This window comes from Elephas maximus, chromosome 2 (genome assembly GCF_024166365.1).
Source record: "Elephas maximus indicus isolate mEleMax1 chromosome 2, mEleMax1 primary haplotype, whole genome shotgun sequence".
Lineage (NCBI taxonomy): Eukaryota > Metazoa > Chordata > Mammalia > Proboscidea > Elephantidae > Elephas > Elephas maximus.
In genome coordinates, this window is record NC_064820.1 from 81,203,336 (window position 1) to 81,227,946 (window position 24,611).

Sequence of the window (24,611 nt, forward strand, 5' to 3'; positions counted from 1 at the left end):
CCTCATATGCATGTGAAAGTTGAACAATAAAAACAAAAGACAGTAGAAAAATTGATGCATTTAAATTGTAGTATAGGTGTATAATATTGAATATACAGTAGACTGCCAGAATAAACAAATCTGTCTCAGAAGAAATACAACCAGAATGATCCTTATAAACAAGGATGGCAGGACTTAGGCTCACTTAACTTTGGAAACATCATCAGAGAAGACCAATTGCTAGGAAAGGACATCATGTTTGGCAAAGTAGCAGATCACTGAAAACTCTCAGTGAGATGGATTGGCGTAATAGCTTCAAGGACTCAAATACACCAGGGGTCACGAAGATGGTGCAGGACCCAGCACCATTTAGTTCTGTTATACCTAAGGCCACCATGGGTTGGCGCTGACTTCATGTGAACTAACTACAACAACACTACCACTTTTGTAGAGATGTTGCGAGGAACATGTATATGATCAGGCACAGTGAGCCTAACTAACAAGTTAAGTCATCTAGAGCAAGTGCTTGCCTTCAGTTTCCTCATCTATAAAACAAGAAAATTAGACTTTATTGCTCTCTAACCACTGGTAGCACAGTTATTAAAGTGATCAACTGCTAACTACAAGCAGCTCCGAGGGAAAAAGAAGTAACGGTCTGCTTCCATAGAGATTTATAGCCTCAGAAACCCTGTAGGGTCGCTATCAGTTGAAATTTGGTTTGGTTTTTGGTAAGCTACCTAACAGGAGCACCTGGGTGGTACAAATGGTTAAGCACTCAACTACTAACTGAAAGGTTGGTGGTTCCAACCTACCCAGAGATGCTTCAGAAGAAAGGCCTGGTGAACTGCTTTCGAAAGGTCACAACCATGAAAATCCGGTGGAGCACAGTTCTAGTCTGAAACACATGGAGTCACTGTGAGATGGAGTCAGCTCAGCAGCAGCTGGCTTTGTTTTGTTTGTAAGGTACGGAATAGTTCTAATATGCTCTGATTCTAATACATAGGAAGTTACGACTCAGAGAAGACTGCGCACCATTCCTCATATATGCGATTTAAACTAAAAGAACTTTGTTTGCTGGTGTAGCAATAGCTCAGCAATAGAAAATCAGCATATACTTTCTAGCTCAATACCTGAAAGAAATTGGTGGATGGACAAAAGCAACTCTTGGCTAAGTGTGACTAGACATGCCACCTGGTCTAATGTTAATATGTAGGACTGGTGGAAAAAAACAGACTAGCTAAAAATAAATATAATGGGCTAAGATTATTTGAAACCTGTTTATAAGATCATTTTTGTTTTAATTGAAGCTAACCTAGTAGATTGAAGATGTTATGCTACCATTCACTCACCAAAGCTTTCTTCCTAAATATACAGACATGAACTGTGATGCCTTTCCTGTAGAAATATGACCAGGATAACCAACCACCCGTTCCTTCATTGCCTCTTAAATGAAGCATTAAACCCTTTTCTGACCTTAAAGGTGGATGAAAAGTTTCGAGCCCAGGCTTGTAGGGTAATAATGATTATGTTGTTGTTGTTAGATGCCATAGAGTCAGTTCCAACTCCTAGCGACCCTATGTACAACAGAACAAAACACTGTCCGGTCCTGCGCCATTCTCATAATCATTGCTATACTGAAGCCCATTGTTGCAGCCACTGTGTCAGTCTATCTCGTCGAGGGCCTTCCTCTTTCTCGCTGACCCTCTACTTTACCAAACATGATGTCTTTCCCCAGGGACTGGTCTCTCCTGATAACATGTCCAAAGTATATGAGATGAAGTCTAGCCATCCTTGCTTCTAAGCATTCTGGCTGTACGTCTTCCAAGACAGATTTGGTCATTCTTTTGGCAGTCCACGGTATATTCAGTGTTCTTCGCCCAGCACAATAATTCAAAGGCATCAGTTCTTTAATCTTCCTTATTCATTGTCCAGCTTGCTCATACATATGAGGCGATTGAAAACACCATGGCTTCGGTCTGGCACACCTTAGTCCTTAATGTGACACCTTTGCTTTTTACACTTGAAAGAGGTCTTTTGCAGCAGATTTGCCCAATGCAATATGCCCTTTGATTTCTTGACTGCTGTTTCCATGGGCATTGATTTTAGATCCAAGTAAAATGAAATCTTGGGCAACTTCAGTATTTTCTCTGTTTATCATGATGTTGCTTTTGGGTCTAGTTGTGAGGATTTTTGTTCTTTTTATGTTGAGGTGTAATCCATACTGAAGACTCTTGTCTTTGATAATGATATTGCTAACCTGCACCTGTTGCCAGCAAGTCGCTTCTGACTCATGCCAACCCTATAGGACAGAGTAGAACTGCTCCATGGAGTTACCAAGGAGTGCCTGGTGGATTTGAACTGTAGACCTTTTGGTTAGCAGCTTTAACACTTAATAACTATGCTATAATGATAATAGCTAACATTTATTTCATTCTGTTGTGCACTTTGCAACTAAGAGCTTTCTGTATTGTCTCATTTAATCTCTACAGCTCCAAAAAGCATTACTTCTCCCATTTTATGGCTGAGAAACTGAGGTTCAGAGAGATTTTGTAACTTTCCTGATATTATATAGCTAGTAAGACCACTTAATAGAGTGTTATGTGATTTGGGATTACGGAAGCCCACCAGCCAAATATCCCTTGAAACCCATGTGTGGTCAACCAAAATTCAGCTTATGTAACTTGTGGTGACAAGGAAAAATGCACACCAGTGAAGCCATAAGAAGGAGAACAGAGACTGTGCTGCATGATTCTATGAAGTATTTAGGACAGTGAGGACCAGTTTTTGTTTGGTGCCCCGTCCGCCAGCAAGGTCAACTTGGTATTGGGTGTCTCGGTAATTTTTATTGAGGAGGCGAGAAGATTAAATCAAGGCTAGGTTGTTGTTACTGGTAAAGAAATCTGAGTTTCTTATATTAGTTGGATGAGGGGGGTGTTTACTTATATTTTGTGGTACAGAGGACCCTTGTCTCTGTCTTAGTTCAGACGGGATTGCATCTCTGTGGTCACGGAATGGCCTTGTCTGAGATTGTATTCTGCAAAAGTTATGTTGAGATAGGAACAGCATGGCCTAATGGTTAGCTTTTAGCTGACAGGGCCCTTCCTCTCTCCTCTCCCCTCCCCCTCCCTTTCTGTCTCCTATTCTCCCATCCTTCCTTCTTTTTCCTTCCCCCAGTTATTTCATAGCAGCTAGCTAGTTTCTTCCATTTGAAAAATAATCACACCATCATTAGTCCTGTGTTCCTTACTGGCAGGTATTGGCATAGGGAGGTTTTCAGATCCAGAGAGACCTAATCTTGAGTCTCAGCTCAGCCACCTAGCAGCTATTTGACTTTAGGCAAATCACTTCATCTTTTTGGCGAACGTTTTCTCAACTCTAAAACTGGGAATGATAATTACCTTGTGGGGTGTTTTAAAAATTAATTTATATAAAGTACTTAACACAAAATCTGATCTCAATAAATAGGGGCCAATATTAAAGGGCATAAAAATTTGTCAGATGTTCATTTGCTTATACTTCCCAATTTAGAACAGCAACAAGACTACTTTTTATTAAATAACTATTAGGTTGTAGATGGTCACAGAAGGTGGGCAGAGCCAGACATTCTACCACTGGATATTAATTATAAAACTTGGCTGTAGTTTCCTTTTTGTACCTATATTAAAATTAAAAATAGATTTTTAAAAATCTAAATAACATTGTGCTATACAGATAATTAAGTAAAAACACAAGATTCTTTTAAGTATCTTAATGGTTTATTACCTGATACAACCGCTTAAGGTGCAGGCACCTTAAGACTGTAAAAAAAATGACTGTCTGATTAGAACTATAAAGAAGATAAGGGATGTAGAAACGTTTTTATTGAACGGGTAGAAAAAGGTTCTGAAAGGTGTTTTCACCAAAGGTTCATTTCTTGCACAAGGCCAAGATTTGGGTTAAATTATAGGAAGGAGAGATATTAAAAATAACTTGAAATTACAGGATGCTTTTGTTTTTGTCTTTGTGTTTTTCTCTGTTTTCCATATTTTCTGCAGCAACCATATTACCTTCATAATCAGAGAAAAAGCATTTAGTCTTTTTAAAAGTCCTGTTTTTCCTGACATTTATGTGGTTCTCAGCCACAGTTGGCAAAATCATGACTTAGTATGTCTGTGTGTGTGTGTGCATGTATACATACATGTATGCACACTTGCCTCACGAGCCATCCTTAGGCATGTGCTAGACATTAAGTGGGCTTACCTGAGAATTCTGGTTGAGAATTACTCAAATGTGTGAACCGTGGAAGCTGCCATGGTCCATCACAAATGGTCAGAGTGTTGCTGAGATGTGGTCTAGCCTCCTAGAAAATAATAATCCTGGTAATGAACAAAAGCTATCACAAGTGACTCAGTTTTGGAGTGATCCTTTCTTTCCTTTTTTCTCTTATTTTTACTTTAGAAGTCCGGCCTTCATTTTCGACATACAGATAATACCGTCCAGTGGTTAAGAGCTATGGAATCTATTGGTCTACCTAAGGTAAGCCTTCATATACCATAACCTGAACTGGGAAGGCAAAAGGGGTAGTGTGCAGACATCTTACTTTGAAAAATCATTTGGCAGACTGGGATATGAAGCACATTGCCTTATTGCCCCATGAGTGAGAAATACAAAAACTAAACAAAAATATGAAAAGACTTACACAAAATAATAAATGACAAGAACTCATACTGAGGAGGTGGGGCCAAGATAGTGGAATTGCCAGATGTTTCCTGTGATCCCTCTTAGAACAAAGACCCAAAAAAAACAAGTGAAACGATTATATTTATGACAAGCTAGAAGCCCCCCTGAACATCAAAGGCAAAGTTAGAAAACAGACTGAGCAGCAGGGAGATAGAGAGACGGTTCAGAAGTGGAGAGGAGTTGCCAGACCTGAATCGCCAGGATCACTCAGGGACCATTCCCAGGAGTGGCTGTGGCAGGCTGGTAGTAGCGTTTGGCCGCAGTTTCCTCAGGGACAAGCAGCCGCACAGTCTGCTTACACCTCCGGAACAAGAGAAGAATGGCGTTCTTAGCAAAACCTAAGTACTTGGCGTATATTTTAATGCGCCCCCAGCCCCTAAGCTGGCTTCAGTGGCTGTTGATTTCCCTGGGCCTGAGATAGGCCCTATTAAGCACCCTGAGCCATCCTCCCAGCCTTGGAGTAGGAATAAATTCACAATTAGGGGAAAAGATAATTTGCCAGCTCCACTAACCAGGGGAGCTCAGGACAGAAGGAGCTCCTGTCCAGGCATAAACGGTCTGTGGACTTTGAATACCTTTCCCCCCGCGTGATCCTCTGTGGGCCTGTTTCAGAGTAGGCTATTGTTGGCAGACTGCAACCATTTCAACCGTGTGGTGAAGAGGTCGGTGATTGATATTTGAGACCACTTTGCTATTAGACAGGGTCTTCACCTACCCACATCAGGGGCCTGAGGACTGGTGGCTCCACTCAGGTCACTCAGCTGCCTACGACAGGGGCCCAAGGATAACTGGTACCTCCCAGTCCTTACAACCAAAAGCAATGGGTGCCCAAGGCCTGTCTTCAGAACCCACTCCCCTGTATGCTGTAGGGAAGAGGGACACACTTTCCTCACAGACACTTGGGGGACGGTTCTTAGCCCCCTGCATTGTTCAGAGCATGACCCCCTGCTGTAACCAGATACCAGTACCTACACCAATCACCCCTGCCCCTCTAAGACTGTAGGACAGATCCTGTACCACACACTTGATGATCAGCTACCTGGACACCTGAGCTCAATTCATACAAGAAAAGTGAATGGACTCCTAGACTGAAATACCTGATAACAGCTCTAACCATCTGGTGACAGGACGTCAGAGCTCCAAAGGTGAAAATAATCAGTCTGCCTCACTCAAGCAACCCATTTGGGCATATTAAAAAAATAAATAAAGGCAATAAGCCAGGATAGAGAAAGCAAACATAAAATAAACTAATGCAATAACTTACAGATGGCTTGGAGGCAACAGTCAATATCAAGTCACATAAAGAAACAGACCATGATTGCCTCAACAAGCTCTCAAAACAAAGAGTCAATGGGTCTTCTGCATGAAGGTGCCTTCCTGGAATTACTAGATGCAGAATTCAGAAGATTAATGTACAGAACTCTTTGAGACATCAGGAATGACATTAGGAAGGAGATCAGGCAGTATGCAGAACAAGCCAAGATATACTACAGATAAAGTAGTTGAAGAAATTAAAAAGGTTGTTCAAGAACATAATGAAAAATTTAATAAGCTGCAAGAATCCATAGAGAGACAGCAGTCAGAAATTCAGAAGATTAACAGTAAAATCACAGAATTCGACAACTCAGTAGAAAGTCAGAAGAGCAGAATTGAGCAAGTGGAAGGCAGAATTGGTGAGCTTGAAGATCAAGCACTTGGTACAAATATATTTGAAGAAAAATCAGATAAAAGAATTTTAAAAAGTGAAGAAACTCTAAGAATGATGGGGGACTCTATCCAGAGAACTAACCTATGAGTGATTGGAATACCAGAACAGGCAGGGACAACAGAAAATACAGAGAGAATCGATGAAGATTTGTTGGCAGAAAACTTCCCTGATATCATGAAAGATGAACAGATATCTATCCAAGATACTCATCGACCTCCACATAAGGTAGATTTTAAAAGAAAGTCATCAAGACATAATCAAACTTGACAAAACCAAAGATAAGGAGAGAATTTTAAGAGCAGCTAGGGATAAACGAAAAGTCACCTAGAAAGGAGAGTCAATATGAATAAGCTTGAACTACTCGGCAGAAACCATGCAGGCAAAGAGGCAATGGGATGACATATATAAAGCATTGAAGGAAAAAAACTGCCAGCCAAGAATCATATATCCAGCAAAACTGTCTCTCAAATATGAAGGTGAAATTAGGACGTTTCCAGATAAACAGAAGTTTAGGGAATTCGTAAACACCAAACCAGAACTACAACAAATACTAAAGGGAGTTCTTTGCTGAGAAAATCAATAATATCAGGTATCAACCCAAGACTAAAACACTGGACAGAGCAATCAGAGGTCACCTCAGACAGGGAAATCACAAAAATAAATCAAGATTAAAAAAATGCTCAAAACAGGGAAACAGTGATGTTATTATGTAAAAGAAGACAACATTTAGACAGTAAAGAGGGACTAAGATATGTACTCATAGATCTTTCATATGGAGAGGAAGACAAGGGGATATAAAGAAATAAAAGTTAGGTTTAAACTTAGAAAAATGGGGTAAATATTAAGGTAACCACAAAGGAGACTAACTGTTCCTGCTCATCAAAATGAAATACAAGAAAAAAATAGAGACTCAGCAAAGACAAAATCAACAACAACGAATAAGAGGAAAAGACGATATATAAAGATAAACCATTCAGCACAAAAAGTTATGAGGGGAAAAGAAACTGTCAACAACACACAAAAAAAGACATCAAAATGCCAGCACTAAACTCATACCTATCTATACTTAAGCTGAATGTAAATGGACTAAATCCACCAATAAAGAGACAGAGAGTGGCAGAATGGATGAAAAAACACGATCCATCTATATACTGCCTACAAGAGACACACCTTAGACTTAGAGACACAAACAAACTAAAACTCAAAGGATGGAAAAAAAATGTATCAGGCAAACAACAATCAAGAAAGAGCAGGAGTGGTGGTATTAATTTCTGACAAAATAGACTTTAAAGTTAAATCCACCTCAAAGGACAAGGAAGGACACTGTATAATTGTTAAAGGGACAATATACCAGGAGGATATAACCATATTAAATATTTATGCACACAATGACAGGGCTGCAAGATATATAAAACAAAGTAACAGTATTGAAAAGTGAGATAAACAGTTCCATAATTATGGTAGGAGACTTCAACACACCACTTTTGGTGAAGGACAGGAGATCCAGAAAGAAGCTCAATAAAGACACAGATGATCTAAATGCCACAATCAACCAACCAACTTGACCTCATAGACATATACAGAACACTCCACCCAACAGCAACCAAGTATACTTCCTTTTCTAGTACACATGGAATATTATATAGAATAGACTACATATTAGGCCATAAAGCAAGCCTTAGCAAAATCCAAAACATCAAAATATTACAAAGCATCTTCTCTGACCACAAGGCCATAAAAGTAGAAATCAATAACAGAAAAAGCAGGGAAAAGAAGTCAAACATTTGGAAACTGAAGAATATCCTGCTCAGAAATGACTGGGTTATAGAAGACATTAAGGATGAAATAAAGAAATTCATTAGAATCCAGTGAGAATGAAAACATTTCCTGTCAGAACCTATGGGACACAGCGAAAGCAGTGCTCAGAGGTCAATTTATATCAATAAATGCACACATCCAAAAAGAAGAAAGGGCCAAAAACAAAGAATTATCCCTATAACATGAACAATTAGAAAGAGAGCGACAAAAGAAACCTTCAGGTACTAGAAGAAAGGAAATAATAAAAATTAGAGCCAAACTAAATAAAATAGAAAACAGAAAAACAATTGATAGAGTTAACAAGACCAAAAGCTGGTTCTTTGAAAAAATTAACAAAATTGATAAACCGTTGGCCAAACTGGCAAAAGAAAAATGGAAGAGGAAGCAAATAACCCAAATAAGAAATGAGATAGGCGATATTACAACAGACCTAACTGAAATTGAAAGAGTCATATCAGATTGCTACGAAAAGTTGTACTCGAGCAAATTTGAAAACCTAGAAGAAATGGATGAATTCCTAGAAACACACTACCTACCTAAACTAATACAAATAGAGGTAGAACAACTAAGTAGACCCAAAACAAACAGAAGAGATTGAAAAGGTAATCAAAAAACTCCGAACAAAAAAAAAAGCCCTGGCCCGGACAGCTTCACAGCAGAGTTCTACCAAACTTTCAGAGAAGAGTTAACACCTCTACTACTAAAGGTATTTCAGAGCACAGAAAAGGACAGAATACCACCAAACTCATTCTATGATGCCACCATATCCCTGATACCAAAACCAGGTAAAGACTCAAAACAAAAAAAAAAAAGAATTACAGACCTATATCCCTCATGAACTTAGATGCAAAAATCCTCAATGAAATTCTAGCCAATAGAATTCAACAACATATCAAAAACATAATTCATCAGGACCAAGCAAGATTCATACCAGGTGTGCAGGGATGGTTCAACATTAGAAAAACAATTAATGTAATCCATCATATAAATTGGAAACCCTGGCGGCATAGTGGTTAAGTGCTACAGCTGCTAACCAGAAGGTCAGCAGCTGGAATTTGCCGTGCACTCCTTGGAAACTCTATGGGGCAGTTCTACTCTGTTCTATAGGCTTGCTATGAGTTGGAATCAACTTGACACACTGGGTGGGTTGGGTATCATATAAATAAAACAAAAGACGAGAACCACATGATTTTATCAATTGATGCAGAAAAGGCATTTGACAAAGTCGAACATCCATTCATGATAAAAACTCTCAGCAAAATAAGAATAGAAGGAAAATTCCTCAACATAATAAAGGATATTTATACAAAGTCAACATCATCCCAAATGGAGAGAGTCTTTTGAAAGCATTCCCCTTGAGATCAGGAACCAGACAAAGATGCCCTTTATCACCACTCTTATTCAACGTTGTGCTGGAGGTCCTGGCCAGAGCAATTAGGCTAGATAAAGAAATAAAGGGCATCCAGGTTGGTAAGGAAGAAGTAAAAGTTCTCTATTTGCAGAGACATGATCTTATACACAGAAAGCCCTAAAGAATTGTCTTGAAAACTACTGAAGCTAATAGAAGAGCTCAGCAGAGTATCAGGATACAAGATAAACATACAAAAAATCAGTTGGATTCGTCTATACCAACAAGAAGAACATTGAAGGGGAAATCACCAAATGAATACCATTTACAATAGCCCCCAAGAAGGTAAATACTTAGGAATAAATCTTACCAGATTTGTAAAAGACCTATACAAAGAAAACTATAAGACACTACTGTAAGAAACCAAACGAGACCTACATCAGTGGAAAAACATACCTTGGTCATGGATGGGAAGACTTAACATTGTAAAAATGTCTGTTCTACCAAAAGCAATCTATAGATACAATGTAATTCCGATCCAAATTCCAACAACATTTTTTAATGAGATGGAGAAACAAATCACCAACTTTATATGGAAGGAAAAGAGGCCCCAGATAAGTAAAGCATTACTGAGAAAGAAGAACAAAGTGGGAGGCCTCACTCTACCTGATTTTAGAACCTATCATACCGTTATGGTAGTGAAAACAGCCTGGTACTGGTACAACAGGTTCATAGACGAATGGAACAGAAGTGAGGACCCAGACATAAATCTATCCATATATGAGCAGCAGATTTTTGACAAAGGCCCAAAGTTAGTTAATTGGGGAAAACATAGTCTTTTTAACAAATGGTGCTGGCATAACTGGATATCCATTTGCAAAAAAATGAAACAGGACCCATACCTCACACCATGCACAAAAACGAACTCAAAACGGATCAAAGACCTAAATATAAAATCTAAAATGATAAAGATCATGGAAGAAAAAACAGGGAGAACACTAGGAGCCCTATTACACAGTATAAAAAAACGTTACTAACAATGCAGAAGAGAAACTAAATAACTGGGAGCTCCTAAAAATCAAACACCTATACTCATTGAAAGACTTCACCAAAAGAATATAAAGATTACCTACAGACTGGGAAAAAGTTTTTAGCTATAACATTTCTGATCAGCGTCTGATCTCTCAAATCTACATGATACTGCAAAAACTCAACCACAAAAGGACAAATAACCCAGTTAAGAAATGGGCAAAGGATATGAACAGGCACTGTGCTAAAGAAGACATTCAGGTAGCTCACACATACGTAGGAAATGCTCACTATCGTTAGCCATTAGAGAAATGCAAATCAAAACTACAACGAGATTCCATCACAAAATAATAAATGTTGGAGAGGTTGTGAAGAGACTGGAACGCTTATACACTGCTGGTGGGAATGTAAAAAGGTACAACCACTTTGGAAATAGATTTGGCGCTTCCTTAAAAAACAAGAAATAGAATTACCGTATGATCCAGCAATCCCACTACTTGGAATATATCCTAGAGAATTAAGAGCCTTTACACGAACAGATATATGCACACCATGTTCATTTCAGCACTGTTTACAGTAGCAAAAAGATGGAAGCAACCAAGGTGCCCATCAATGGATGAATGGATAAATAAATTATGATATATTCACAGAGGGGAATACTACGCATGAATAAAGAACAACGATGAATCCATGAAACATTTCATAACATGGAGGAATCTGGAAGGCATTATGCTGAGTCAAATTAGTTGCAAAAGGACAAATATTGTATAAGACCACTATTATAAGAACTGGAGAAATAGTTTAAACAGAGAAGAAAATATTCTTTGTGGTTACAATAGAGGGGAGGGAGGGAGCCGGATTTTCACTAATTAGTAGATTAGAACTATTTTAGGTGAAGGGAAAGACAACATACAATACAGGCAAGGTCAGCACAACTGGACTAAACTAAAAGAAAAGAAGTTTCCTGAATAAACTGAACTCTTCGAAGGCCAGCGTAGCAGGGGCAGGGGTTTGGAGACCATGGTTTCAGGGGACACGTAAGTCAATTGGCATAATAAAATCTATTCAGAAAACATTCTGCATCCCACTTTGGAGAGTGGCTTCTGGGGTCTTAAATGCTAGCAAGCGGCCATCTAAGATGCATCAGTTGGCCTCAACCCACCTGGAGCAGACGAGAATGAAGAACATCAAAGACACAAGGTAATTATGAGCCCAAGAGGTAGAAAGGATCACATAAACCAGAGACTGCATTGGCCTGAGACCAGAAGACCTAAATGGTGCCCAGCTACAACCGATGACTGCCCTAACAGGGAGTGCAATGGAGAGCCCCTGCGGGAGCAGGAGAGCAATGGAATGCAGACCCCAAACTCTTGTGACGAGATCAGACTTAAGGGTCTGACTGAGACTAGAAGGACCCCAGAGGTCATAGTCCCCAGACTTCTGTTAGCCCAAGACAAGAGTCATTCCCAAAGCCAACTCCTCACATAGGGAATGGACTGGACTATGGGATAGAAAATGGTACTGGTGAAGAATGAGCTTCTTGGCTTATGTAGACACATTAGAGTATGTTGGCATCTCCTGTCTGGAGGGGAGATGGGAGGGCGGAGGGGATCAGAAGCTGGCCGAATGGACTTGAAAAGAGAGATTGGAGGGAAGGGTTGTGCTGTCTCATTATGGGGAGAGCAATTAGGAGTATATAGAAAGGTGTATATAAATTTTTGTATGAGAGACTGACTTGATTTGTAAACTTTCACTTAAAGCACAATAAAAATTAGAAAAAAAAAGACAAAAAAGAAGAACTCAGAGTGAGGTATGTACACAGACTGAGAGCAGCCAGGTGTGTGTAAATTAAGATCTGAAGAGGCTACAGCCAGTAAATAGGTAAATAGTTGATTATAGAAACCAGCTCCCTTTTTTGTGTTGGTGGAGATGGTTAATGTTCTTGGCTGCTAATGGAAAGGTTGGAGGTTTGAGTCCAGCCAGATGCACCTCAGAAGAAAGTGCCTTCTGAAAAATCAGCCATTTAAGACTCTTTGGTTTGGTTCAACCGCTATGGAATGCAGTATGGCTCTTCCTTAAAAAGCTAGAAATAGAAATACCCTATGATCCAGCAATTCCACTTCTAGGAATATACCCTAGAGAACTGAAACTACTGACATAAACAGATATATGCACACCTACCTTCATTGCAGCGTTATTCACAGTAGTAAAAAGATGGAAACAACCTAACTGCCCATTAACAGATGAATGGATAAACTGTGGTACATACATGATGAAATACTATTCAACCTTAAAGAATAATGATGAGTTTTCAAAATATACTGTAACCAAAAACCAAACCTGTTGCTGCTGTTGAGTCGATTCCAACTCATAGCGACTCTATAGGACAGAGTAGAACTGCCTCATAGGGTTTCCAAGGAGTGGCTAGTGGATTCGAACTGCCAGCCTTTTGGTTAGTAGCTGAGCTCTTAACCGCTGTGCCACCAGGGGTCCAAAATATACTATAACTTGGATGAATCTAAAAGAGAACATTGTACTGAGTGAAATGTGAAATAAATCAATCACAAATGGACAAATGCTATATGATCTCGCCATTATAAAAAGACAAGAATAAGTGTACATACAGAAAGCAACATTCTTTGATGGTTACCAGAGACGGGAGGGAGAGGGAGGGGAAATCACTTTCTATATAGCAGACACTTATTAGTTTTGGTGATGGATAAGGCAATACCGAGTAATGGTAAGGTAAGTCAGCACAACTTGACTAAGGTAAAAGAGGACATTAAGAAGTACACAAGAATAAGGGATGATTCTGATAAAAGCCACAACATATACAATTTTGCAACAGTAATAACAACCAAAAAATATGTGTGTGGGTGCATAGGTAGATATGTATGCTTATAAATGTGTGGGTAAGCGCATATGAATATATGGGTGTGCAAGTATAGATTTCTGTGGTTAAATATATACACGTTTGTGTGTGCTGCATACATATTCATATATAAAATAAAACACATAGGAGACACAATTGTGGATGCTTCCTAGACATAACTAAATACCTCGTGGGACTGGGTTACTGGGTTTGAGGGCTTAGGACCATAGTGGGTGGGAGGACTCAGTCGATTAGCATGACATAGCCCATAAAGATAATGTCCTGCGTCCTGGTTTGGTGAGTAGCATCTAGGGTCTAAAAGCTTTGCATCGGCCATCTGATATACAACCTTTGGTATCTGCTTATCTGGAGCAAAAGAAAAATAAGGAAACCAAAGACTCAAGAAACTAGTCTAGGGAACTAGTAGTCTACAGGAACCACTGCCTCACCTACCTTAAGAACAGAAGTAGATGCTACCACCACCAACCGTTCTGACCAGGGACACAACAGATGGTCCCAGGTACAAAGGGAAGAAAATGTAGAACAAAACTCAAATTCCTAAAAATGACCAGACTTAACTGGACTGATAGAGACGAGGGGGACCCACGAGACTGTTGCCCTGGGATACCCTTTAAACTTGGACCTAATGCCGCTGCTGGAGGCCACCTATCAGCCAAAAGACAGAGTGGCTCATCAAATAAATAATATCACCCATGAGTACTGTGCTCCTCTAAACAAACATCTGAATGAGTCATAACGGTCAACATTTACCCTAGAACAAAGATGAGAAGGTAAATGGGGACAAATAAACTAGATTAATGGAAACAGAACAACCAGAATGGAAATAATGAGATGCTGACACATTGCGAAAAGTGTAACCCATGTCAGTGGACAATATGTATAGAAATTGATAAGTGAGAACCTAACTGATACATAAATTTTCTCAAAAATCACAACAAAATATTTCTAAAAAGCCTTGGGCTACACACTTCTACTGTAACATATATGGCGTCGCCATGAGTCCTAGTCCACTCACGGCAGTGGGTGTTATTTATATTTAAAAGATTCTAAGTTTCGCTGTTATATATTGTATCACTATAACTTACTGTTACAAATTTACTTTCATAAATTATTATAATAAATTACAGTATCACTTTAAATTTTAAAGTCTAGAGGGTTATAACTCTTAGTGCCGAGATAGATTTCCAAAATGCTTTGATTTCAAAGCTCATTCTGCAAATATTCAGTGCTTATTAGGTTCAAAGAGCAGGAACTTCTAAACCTGTGAAGGAAATGGTCAAGTTGGGGAAATGAGGAAGTAAATAATTACATTTGGCAAAAACTATTGTTCTATCTTTTAAACTTTTTATTTTGAATTAATTATAGACTCATAGGAAGGAAGTTTCAAAAATAGTACAGAGATTGCTGTATACTCTTCCTTCAGCACACAGTGGTGACATATAATTATATATAGCACAGTGTTAATTTGACATCAATTTTTTACTGTTAACCAGTCTACAGGCCTTACTCAATTTCCATCATTTTTTACATGCATTCATTTGTGTGTACTTAGTTCTATTCAATTTTATCCCATGAACAAATTTGTGGAACCACTACTACCATCAATATACAAAACTGTACCATCCCACAAAGGAAATCCCTTGTGCTACTCCATTATAAAGGAGCCCTGGTGGCACAACCGCAGCCCTGGTGGTGCAGTGGTTAAGGCATTTGGCTGCTAACCAAAAGGTCAATGGTTCAAACTCACCAGCTGTCCCTCGGGAGAAAGGGGTGGCAGTCTATGTCCATAAAGATTTACAGCCTCGGAAACCCTATGGGGCAGTTCTATTCTGTCCTATAGGGTCACTATGAGTCAGAATCGACTCGATGACAGTGGGTCTGATTTAGTGGGTAAATGGGCGTAAAGGAAGAAATTCAAATAGGATTTATCTGTATGAAGGTGGTATACGTCAGATTAGGATCATTTCCTTATGTTTGATAGACTTAATTTAAATCTTTTCAAACTGCGTGGATGTTGGGCTGGGTTTCCTTTGATTATGGGCCAAGCAAGTGATAATATATCGCAGATTCCATTTTAACACTGATTTTTATTATGATATTATTAATACATTACATTGTTTGGATGACAGACTAACATGGACTGAATTGACTGAAGTATTTGACAGCCATTAATTCCTTCATTCGTCAGTATGGGGTCGCTGTGAGTCAAAAAATTGACTCGACAGCACCTACCATCAATCAGCAATGAACCATAAGTTAATTCCATCTTCTTACCAAAGGAAGACACATTCATAGTGATTTTCTGGGAGAAATATAAGGGTTCTCATTTAAAGAAAAGGGAGGAGGGAGCTGGCCAACAATATGGTCGGATGTGAGGTACGTTTGTTATCTTCTTGCATAATAGAATCCGAGCCTAGGAATACTCCTCAGAATTGGGAATCCTCTTCTGATAGACGCTTGAACCGCAAACAGGTTGAAAAAAGTAGGAAAGACCTTTGGAATGTCTTAGGCTACAGGCATTCCTTTAAATGCTTAGTGACTATACATTTGTAGCTCAAAACACTTGGCTTCTTTCTTGCTTTTTTTGTTTCATTTTTTTTTTTCCATGTCCAGTAGAAAATTGCATTTGAGTAGTGTCATGGATTGAATTGTGTTCCCCCAAAATATCTGTCAACTTGGTTAGTTCACGATTCCCAGTATTGTATGATTATCTACCATTTTGTCATCTGATGTGGTTTCCCTATGTGTTGTAAATCCTACCACTATAATGTTAATGAGATGGATTAGTGGCAGTTATATTGATGAGATCTACAAGATTAGATTGACTGCTGCTTCCATGGCTGTTGATGGTGGATCCACAATCAACAGCCACGGAAGCAGCAGTCAAGAAATCAAAAGACGCATTGCATTGGGCATATCTGCTGCAGAGGACCTCTTTAAAGTGTTGAAGAGCAAAGATGTCACCCTGAAGACTAAGGTGCGCCTGACCCAAGCCATGGTATTTTCAGTCACATCATATGCATGTGAAAGCTGGACAATGAATAAGGAAGACCAAAGAAGAGTTGACGCCTTTGAATTGTGGTGTTGTCCAAGAATATTGAATATACTGTGGACTGCCAAAAGAACGAACAAATCTGTCTTGGAAGAAGTGCTGCCAGAATGCTCCTTAGAGGCAAAGATAGCAAGACTGTGTCTTACATACTTTGGACATGTTGTCAGGATGGATGAGTCCCTGGAAAAGGACATCATGCTTGGCAGAGTACAGGGTCAGCGGAAAAGAGGAAGACCCTCAACGAGGTGGACTGATGCAGTGGCTGCAACAATGAACTCAAGCATAACAACGATTGTAAGGATGGTGCAGGACCGGGCAGTGTTTCATTCTGTTGTGCATAGGGTCGCTATGAATCGGAACCGACTCGACGGCACCTAACAACAACAACAACAACAATCAAGATTAGGTAGTGCCTTAAGCCAGTGTCTTTTGAGATATAAAAGAGAGAAGCCAGCAGAGAGACATGGGGACGTCATACCACCAAGAAAGCAGTGCCGGGAGCAAAGCGTGTCCTTTGGACCTGAGGTTTCTGCTCGGAGAAGTTCCTAGTCTAAGGGAAGATTGATGACACCGATATTCCTACACAGCTGACAGAGAAAGCCTTTCCCTGGAGCTGGCGCCCTAAGTTTGGACTTCTAGCCTACTGGACTGTGAGAGAATAAACTTCTATTTGTTAAAGCCATCCACTTGTGGTATTTGTTATAATGGCACTAGATAACCCAGACAGGTATCAAGTGCTACCATATGGTACGTGATTTATTCTTAGTTTTCTGTGTCAAATTTTATAAAATACTTGCTGACAGCAAGTAATGTAGGTATGCTTATATTAATCTTAGAAATTTCCAGCCTAATTGTTTGTGTTTTGGTGCTTAGGTGCCCCATCCTAAGCGCTGTTTTACCAGGTTTTTACTTTCAAGCTTACAAAGAATAGTGGAAATGTGTATTAAAAACCTTAATGTTCAGATTTCTCAATCCCATAATTGCATATTTAGGTTTTTCTCCAAAAGAACTAATCACATGCTCAGAAAGTTCAGGGATGTTCATTACAGTGATTATAATAGGGAAAAAATTGGGAGTGAAACAAATATTTAACCTTGGAAACTGGTTAAATTATGGTCCAAAAGTATGAAAGAAGAGCATCCATTAGAAATAATGTTTTTATAGAATAGTGAAAGCAATGAAACATAGTCTTGTTCTATTTAAATTTTAAAAACATGTTTAAAAGTATGTACCATTTTGTTTTCACACACATATAAACATGATCAGAGATGCACATCAGAAAAAAGCTTGGAAGAAAATACACTAAGATGCTAAAAGTAACTTTTTGGGAGGTGGGATTATAGTTTTTGGGTTTTTTTTTTTTTCTTTTCTTTTTTCCTTTATGCTTTGCACATTTTCCAGATTTTATCTGGTGAAGATTATTGCTTCAGTCGGGGAAAAAAAAACCTGTGTGTGAGTGTGTGCCCACGTGCTTACAGAACTGTGTAGCCAAGTTTTTATTGTTTAGCAATGTAATAAAATGGCCACAAGAAGGACACCCTTCTCAGGCCCTTGGGACCTCTGAGTAGTCCCGTGAGTGAGAGGGCTTTGGAAGTCAGACTCCTCTACACCCTCTTGGCACCACCTTCACTTCTCCCCACCCCCGACCCCTGGCTAACACCATGTGAAGTGAAGCTGCCACCAGTGCTGTGGAGTCAGCCTTCTTGAAGTGGCAGGCAGTGAGCCCCACCATTCTCCTAAGAGCCGCTAGGAGGGGAGCCGCCAGGCAGGGGATGCAGCGATTGGTCCGTCTGCACAGCAAGATGAAGCATATACTAAGGGGTTCGCCTGTGTTGAAACAAATATGGAATAGCAGAGACAATCAAAGTAGGGCTGTTTGGGAGAAGTTAAAATAAAGGTGAAAAGTAAACCATAATAAACTCATCGTTTCTTTTTCAGATATTTTATCCAGAAACCACAGACGTCTATGATCGGAAAAACATACCAAGAATGATATATTGCATTCACGCGCTGAGGTAGGAGAAAAGTACAACTATAAGACTCTCTAGGAGGTGGAGTTAAATAAAACTACAACTCCAATTTTAAAATAGAGATCTCAAGTTACTTTAATAGCCTGAAGAATTTTTTATTAGACTGAGTTCTTTTGAATTTGCTGGCATAAAAATTAATTGCTACATAAAAACCATCCTTGAACTTGAAAAATATTTTCTGATTTTTTTTTTTACCTAGTTCAAAAATAGAAACCAGGAAATCAATGAAAGATCTTTATGTATAATGAGGAGACAATTTAAATAGAAACTTCAAGGAATTCAGTAGTAATGTGGTACCATATTCTTGAGTTGTAATCTAGTTTACACCATGTAGCCAAAATACATCAAATGGACAGCTTTCATAGTTATTATCATTTTGGTTTTGATACTTCAAAAACGATTAAGAAAATTGAAGATAAGGTCGGTTTCTTTTGACCTTTTGTTCAACAGAAGTTGTACCCTAAAGATACAGAAGAAATGCAGAAATTGCTTCAAATTAGTCAAATCAAGACACTCTTTGTTTTAAAGCAATTATTGGATAAGTACTGAATTTTTGACAATTCTCCTAGTTCACGGACTATTTATATTATTGACCCAAAAGAACATGATTTTTAGATAGTAAGAAAGGATTCTAAAAAGTCCAGTTTGTAGCTCTTGTCCTGTGTGCACACAGGTAATGATTGGGAAACTTCTGTCTAATTAAATTTTAAATTTCTTTTAGAACATCTGCCTTGTGTTTCTGTCACCAGCAGTCATTTTCCTGGCAGGTTCCTCTGCCTGAGGTTTATAGTAACTTCTTCCTGGCTCTTTTCCTCTCCAAAGGAAAAGGTTTCTATAATAATTCATTCAATACAGGTCTTTCAGAGAAAAATTTGGGTTATGTCATATAATTTAACTTTTTCCCCTAGTGGGAACTTAGGAGGTGACTTTGGCAAATGACAGTTGCTGGAAATGTAGACCAAATGTAGTTGCCTTTCTCTGATTTTTTTTTTAAATTCTCATGATTTAGAACAACTGGGTTTTTTGTTTGGGGAAAAAACCATCTCAGTGCCTGCCCCCTCATCTATGGCTAGAGTATCATTATGCCAGCAGGTTTTCTAAAATCTGCTTGCACAAAAGTGCTTATTTTGAGAAATATTTTTAAATGTGTTACCCAACATTCTTTATCAGATATTTTGCAAGGGCTTACCCTTAACACTATAGTTAGTACCATCTTTGTGACCTACTAAACCAGTTACCCATTAGTTAATGTCATTATCATACCAGTGCATTATAGTGCTAATCTCCGTAGTGCTTGCAGGGTGCATTGTATAAGCTTAAATTGATTTTCTGAAGTAGACACCTGGGACGGTAATGTTAAGCAGCTTATGTAAAAATGGTGTGCTAAGTTCTTTTCTGATGAAGTCGCTGTTCTAAAGATGTTATATAGAACTGCACTGAGGCTTACAAATACATGTTTGCCATAGTTTTAACCATGGCATGAACAGCTTGGTAAACAATGAAAAAGTGATTTCTTGTTTATTATTGCCACTTGGTGTGATATTTTCTAGGACTTTTTTTTTTTTTTCTCAGTTATTCAATTAGTCATCGTGAAAGTCTCCATTACTTTTACACATCATGGAGCAGACACCTCTTGGGTTGTGTTATTCACCAGGTCTGCTCTGCAGCAGGATCTTTTCTCTTTGAAAGCAATGTTTACTTAATAAGCAGTGTTCCCTGAAAGAACTGGCTTTATTTTTCACAGTTCTAAGCTTATTGCATGGCTGCCTGTCAGTGTGGAGCTGGGAACCCCCAAGCGGACCAAAAGTTTTTTTCTGTGAAAACTTTTTCCTGCTATGATTTAGAATGCAGTGAGTCACTGAAATGAGGCCAGTATTCTGTTCTGTTGGGCAAGACACCTTTGGAAGCTGGGCAGCAGGATCCTTTAATATGTGCAGTGCCCTTACTGCAGAGTTCGAAGTGATGCTGGGAATGAACAAACATGTCTTTAGCGATTATATCCTGGCTGCAAATACAGCAACATTGCTGGTGTGGGAAGCTGTCATTACCTGGTAGGGAATTAAGCAGGCCAGATGTTCTGATTATAACCCAGAAACCAGGAGGGCAGGTCCCCCAGGTAGCTAAGCTTACTAGGCGCCTTCTTCCTGCCCCAGCCTGTGGGCCTGGCTTGGTCTGTAGAGTTCACTGTTGCCCCTGACCTTGGCCCTGGAGACTTGTCTTCTGTCCCCTGTCTTCCTGGCTTGGATTTAACTATCTGATCAAGATCCCCTGGGCTCCTGCCCTTGCTCCCTGTTTGCATCTGTGTTTCCCTTTTACTTTCCTACGTCTCACCTTTGCGTCTTATTTCTGACCACAGACTCATTGCCTGACACTGACTGCTCCCTTTGTCAGTTTTCTCAAGCCGAGGCTCCAATTAAGGTCACCACAGCAGCCCCACAGGAAATTCTCAAGCTTTACCTAATGCAGACAGACTCGTCTTTATGATGGGTGGCATCATTCTTTTTCAAAGAAATGTTTGTCATTTTTTTTCATATTAAAGAAAAAATAAGTATATACTCATTGTGGGAAATTCAGAAGGAATGTAAAAAAGCTTAAGCACCTACTATCTCAACATCAAGTGAAAACCACTGTTAGTATTTTGATGTCCTTGAACTTAATATGAGTATTTGACATATTTTCCTTGCGTGACTTCTTTCAGAATGTTATAAAGTCTGCGCAATGAAAAGCAACCAGTTCAAGAAGTCAGAGCTCTGCTAACTAGATACTATTGCTGGTTTTTGGGTTTTTTTTGTTTTTTGTTTTTTTTTTTATGTCAGGAGGCTCTTCATCCATGGAGAGGAACATTTGATGCATTTTATTTAATGTATAATTTTATATTTGTAATAAACAATATTAAAACAATTATCATATATTTAAACATTATTTATAAAGTTGAATTCCCTTAAACTACTTAAACAATTAAATTTAGTAGAACTGATGTTTTCGTACACTTCAGATACCTTCTTGAACCTATTTTAAATAATCCACACTGCAGGCTTCACTCATTTCTCTGTGATTTGTACACTAACTTTTACTCATCTTAAGATTATAATAATATTTTTTTGGTACCATCCTAGAGTTGACATGATTTACCAGCACCACAAGCAAAAGAATACCCCTTCAAACTTGGGGTGGTCACAGATCTGGTTTCTGACTAATCCACTGACCATCAGTTGACAATCATACGTGGTGCTCACTGGCTTGGTTTCTTTTCCTAAGGTGATTCAGACTCTGGCCATCGGGTATGAGGCTGAGTTTCCTCGTTAGGATTGACTTTACACGTTAAATCGATCAAACATTTTTTTAAGTGCCTGGCCTTCAAGTGGGTTTTTATTTACACTCATCTCTCTCCACCCATCCACCCACCTCCATCACCCTGAAATGATTTATTTCCCAAGTCTCGCTTGGCAGGTATTATATAACCCATTGTCCTGTCATAATGATGTATTGGTTTGATCTGTTAGTGTTATTAAAAGCTTATGTATGCCTTTTTAATATTTTCTTGAAATTAGTTGGGCTGTCTAGAGGTTTCCATGTTGCAGGAGAAGAGGGATTAACTCTGAATAGAGCTTTTTAGGCCATTTAACTGATTTATCACCAAGGATTGCATTTCTGGGTCCTTTCTCTGCTCTATTATTGTGACCATCCGTGTTAGACCCTTTTCCACCTGACTATTTTTGTGACCACCTGACTATTTTTGTGACCACCTATGCTCCTCAGGACTTGGCTGGGACATTTCCTTTGTTTTCTGAGACTATTTGACTTAGAGTTCCTGGTCTTTATTCTTTCCTGTAGTCTGTGTACAGATAGCACATATCTCTACTCTGTAAACAGCACCCATGTGTTAATACCACTCCCCAGCTTCTTAAATCAATAAAAATAATTCTGCGTGTCCTGTTTTATTCACTCTATTTTATTGCAACTTTTTGTATACTTTATAATTGTTTTCTTTCAATATTGTTGTGAACATCTAGCCTTTCATAGACTTTACTAAGATTAGTATCTTCTTTTTTGATGGGTCAGATTGCTTCAGTTTGGTCAGCGGGAGCCCTTTCTGGCCAGCTCCTTTATGCCTGTAGCACTGACCTGACCTTCTTTAAAATATTCTTGCTTTGTTGTTAAAACACAATGTTCTACACCTATCCTGAGTGTTCCTGCTATGTTATTCTTCGGTGCCATCGAGTCCATCCCGACTCATAGCGACCCTATGCACAAAAGAACGAAAAACTGCCTGGTCCTGTGCCATCCTCACAGTTGTTGCTATGCTTGAGCCCATCGTTGCAGCCACTGTCAGTCCATCTTCTTGAGGGTCTTCCTCTTTTTCACCGACCATCTACTTTACCAAGCATGATGTCCTTCTGCAGGGACTGATCCCTCCTGATAACATGTCCAAAGTATGTGAGACAAAGTCTCACCATCCTTGATTCTAAGGAGCATTCTGGTTGTACTTCTATCCTCCTATAAAACATGCTGTCTACTACTGTTTACAAGGCATCCTTTTAAAGTCAAGTGAGATTTTTCCAGTTATTAGGGTGCTGAATTTTGTTTTTCTTAATATATAAAGTTAATTTCACCATTAAGAGTCTGTTACACTGCCAACCAGGAATCCCTGTGTTGTGTAAATGGTTAATGTGCTTAGATGCTAACTGAAAAGAGGTTCAAATCCACCCAGAAGAGCCTCAGAAGAAAGTCTCGGTCATCTACTTCTGAAAAATCAGCTCTTGAAAATGCCTTGGAGAGCAGTTCTACTCTGACACACATGGGGTTGCCATGAGTTGAAATCAACTCCACCACAACCGGTTACAATGCAAACCACAAGCTGAAAATATGTCTGCCTTTCCTTTGCTTGAGGATTACTGTTTCTGCCACAGATTATGTAGCTACCTACAGGTTGTCCCAGCAGTCATGTTTTCAAATGCAAGGCTGAAATGACACACAGTTGGGGCTTGCATTTGTGAAAATGGCCGTGGCAGACTGACTTCTGATTGACCAGCTATTCTAACTAAGCACACAGACTGCTTTGTGGGGAAGAACCCCTCCTACCCAACCCTCTTACTGTAAGTGGCTGCTTTGCTTGTCAGGTTGCCTTTGAACCTGTTCTGCCAGGTTTTAGTGCGTAACTTTCCCATGTTTTATACCCCATTCTCTTAAGATTTTTTTCCTTCCTAGGAAACCAGTGGACTATTAATACGGCATTTAAGTTGTATCTCTGACAGATAACATATTTACATTTATAAATAAGCTTTCCAGAGATACTTCTTTAACCCAGTGGACAGCCTCTGTCTAATCCTGTGTTCTCTGGAGGGACACCAGAAGATAAAGGTGTTTGGGATTAAGGTGAGGAAAGCAGTTGTACCTTTCCATATCTTTCACATCACTCCTTTTTCAAAATTCTCCCCACTGTCCGCAGTCCTCTCCCCCATCTGTATTAATATTATGGCTATACCTTTCTGTCTATGAGATTCTAAGCTCTTTGAGACTGACTTGTGTCTTGTTACCTAACACAGCACATACACCATTGCTTCCAACCTGAAGCTTCTAGAGTTTGTATTTTTAAGTTTTCAGGAGGCTTCACTGAACTAATTTCCCCATGATAAGATGGCCTCAGTACCATCAGTTCCTGATCATATGCTACCTCTTGAAATGGTTGAACATCCGCTAATTCTTTCTGGTATAATGACTCTGTGTATTCCTTCTGTCTTCTGTTGATGCTTCCTACATTGTTTAATATTTTCCCCATAGAATCCTTCACTATTGCAACTCAAGGCTTGAATTTTTTCTTCAGTTCTTTCAGCTTGAAAAACGCTGAGCGTGTTCTTCCCTTTTGGTTTTCCACCTCCAGCTCTTTGCACATGTCATTATAATACTTTGTCTTCTCGAGCCGCTGTTTAAAATCTTCAGTTCTTTTACTTCATCAATTCTTCCTTTTGCTTTAGCTGCTCGACACTAAAGAGCAAGTTTCAGAGTCTCCTCTGACATCCATCTTGGTCTTTTCT

The 24,611-nt window shown here is 39.1% G+C and overlaps 1 protein-coding gene across 2 annotated transcripts in view; it reads left to right on the forward strand.

Moving 5' to 3' along the window:
• The window catches only part of IQGAP2 (IQ motif containing GTPase activating protein 2), a 328,172-nt gene that overhangs the window by 167,484 nt on the left and 136,077 nt on the right, over nt 1-24,611 (forward strand). For both annotated transcript variants that reach the window (XM_049865807.1, XM_049865815.1), the window contains 2 exons: nt 4,417-4,494; nt 18,485-18,561. In XM_049865807.1, coding sequence (XP_049721764.1) covers nt 4,417-4,494; nt 18,485-18,561 — 155 coding nt within the window. The remainder of the gene's footprint in view (nt 1-4,416; nt 4,495-18,484; nt 18,562-24,611) is intronic.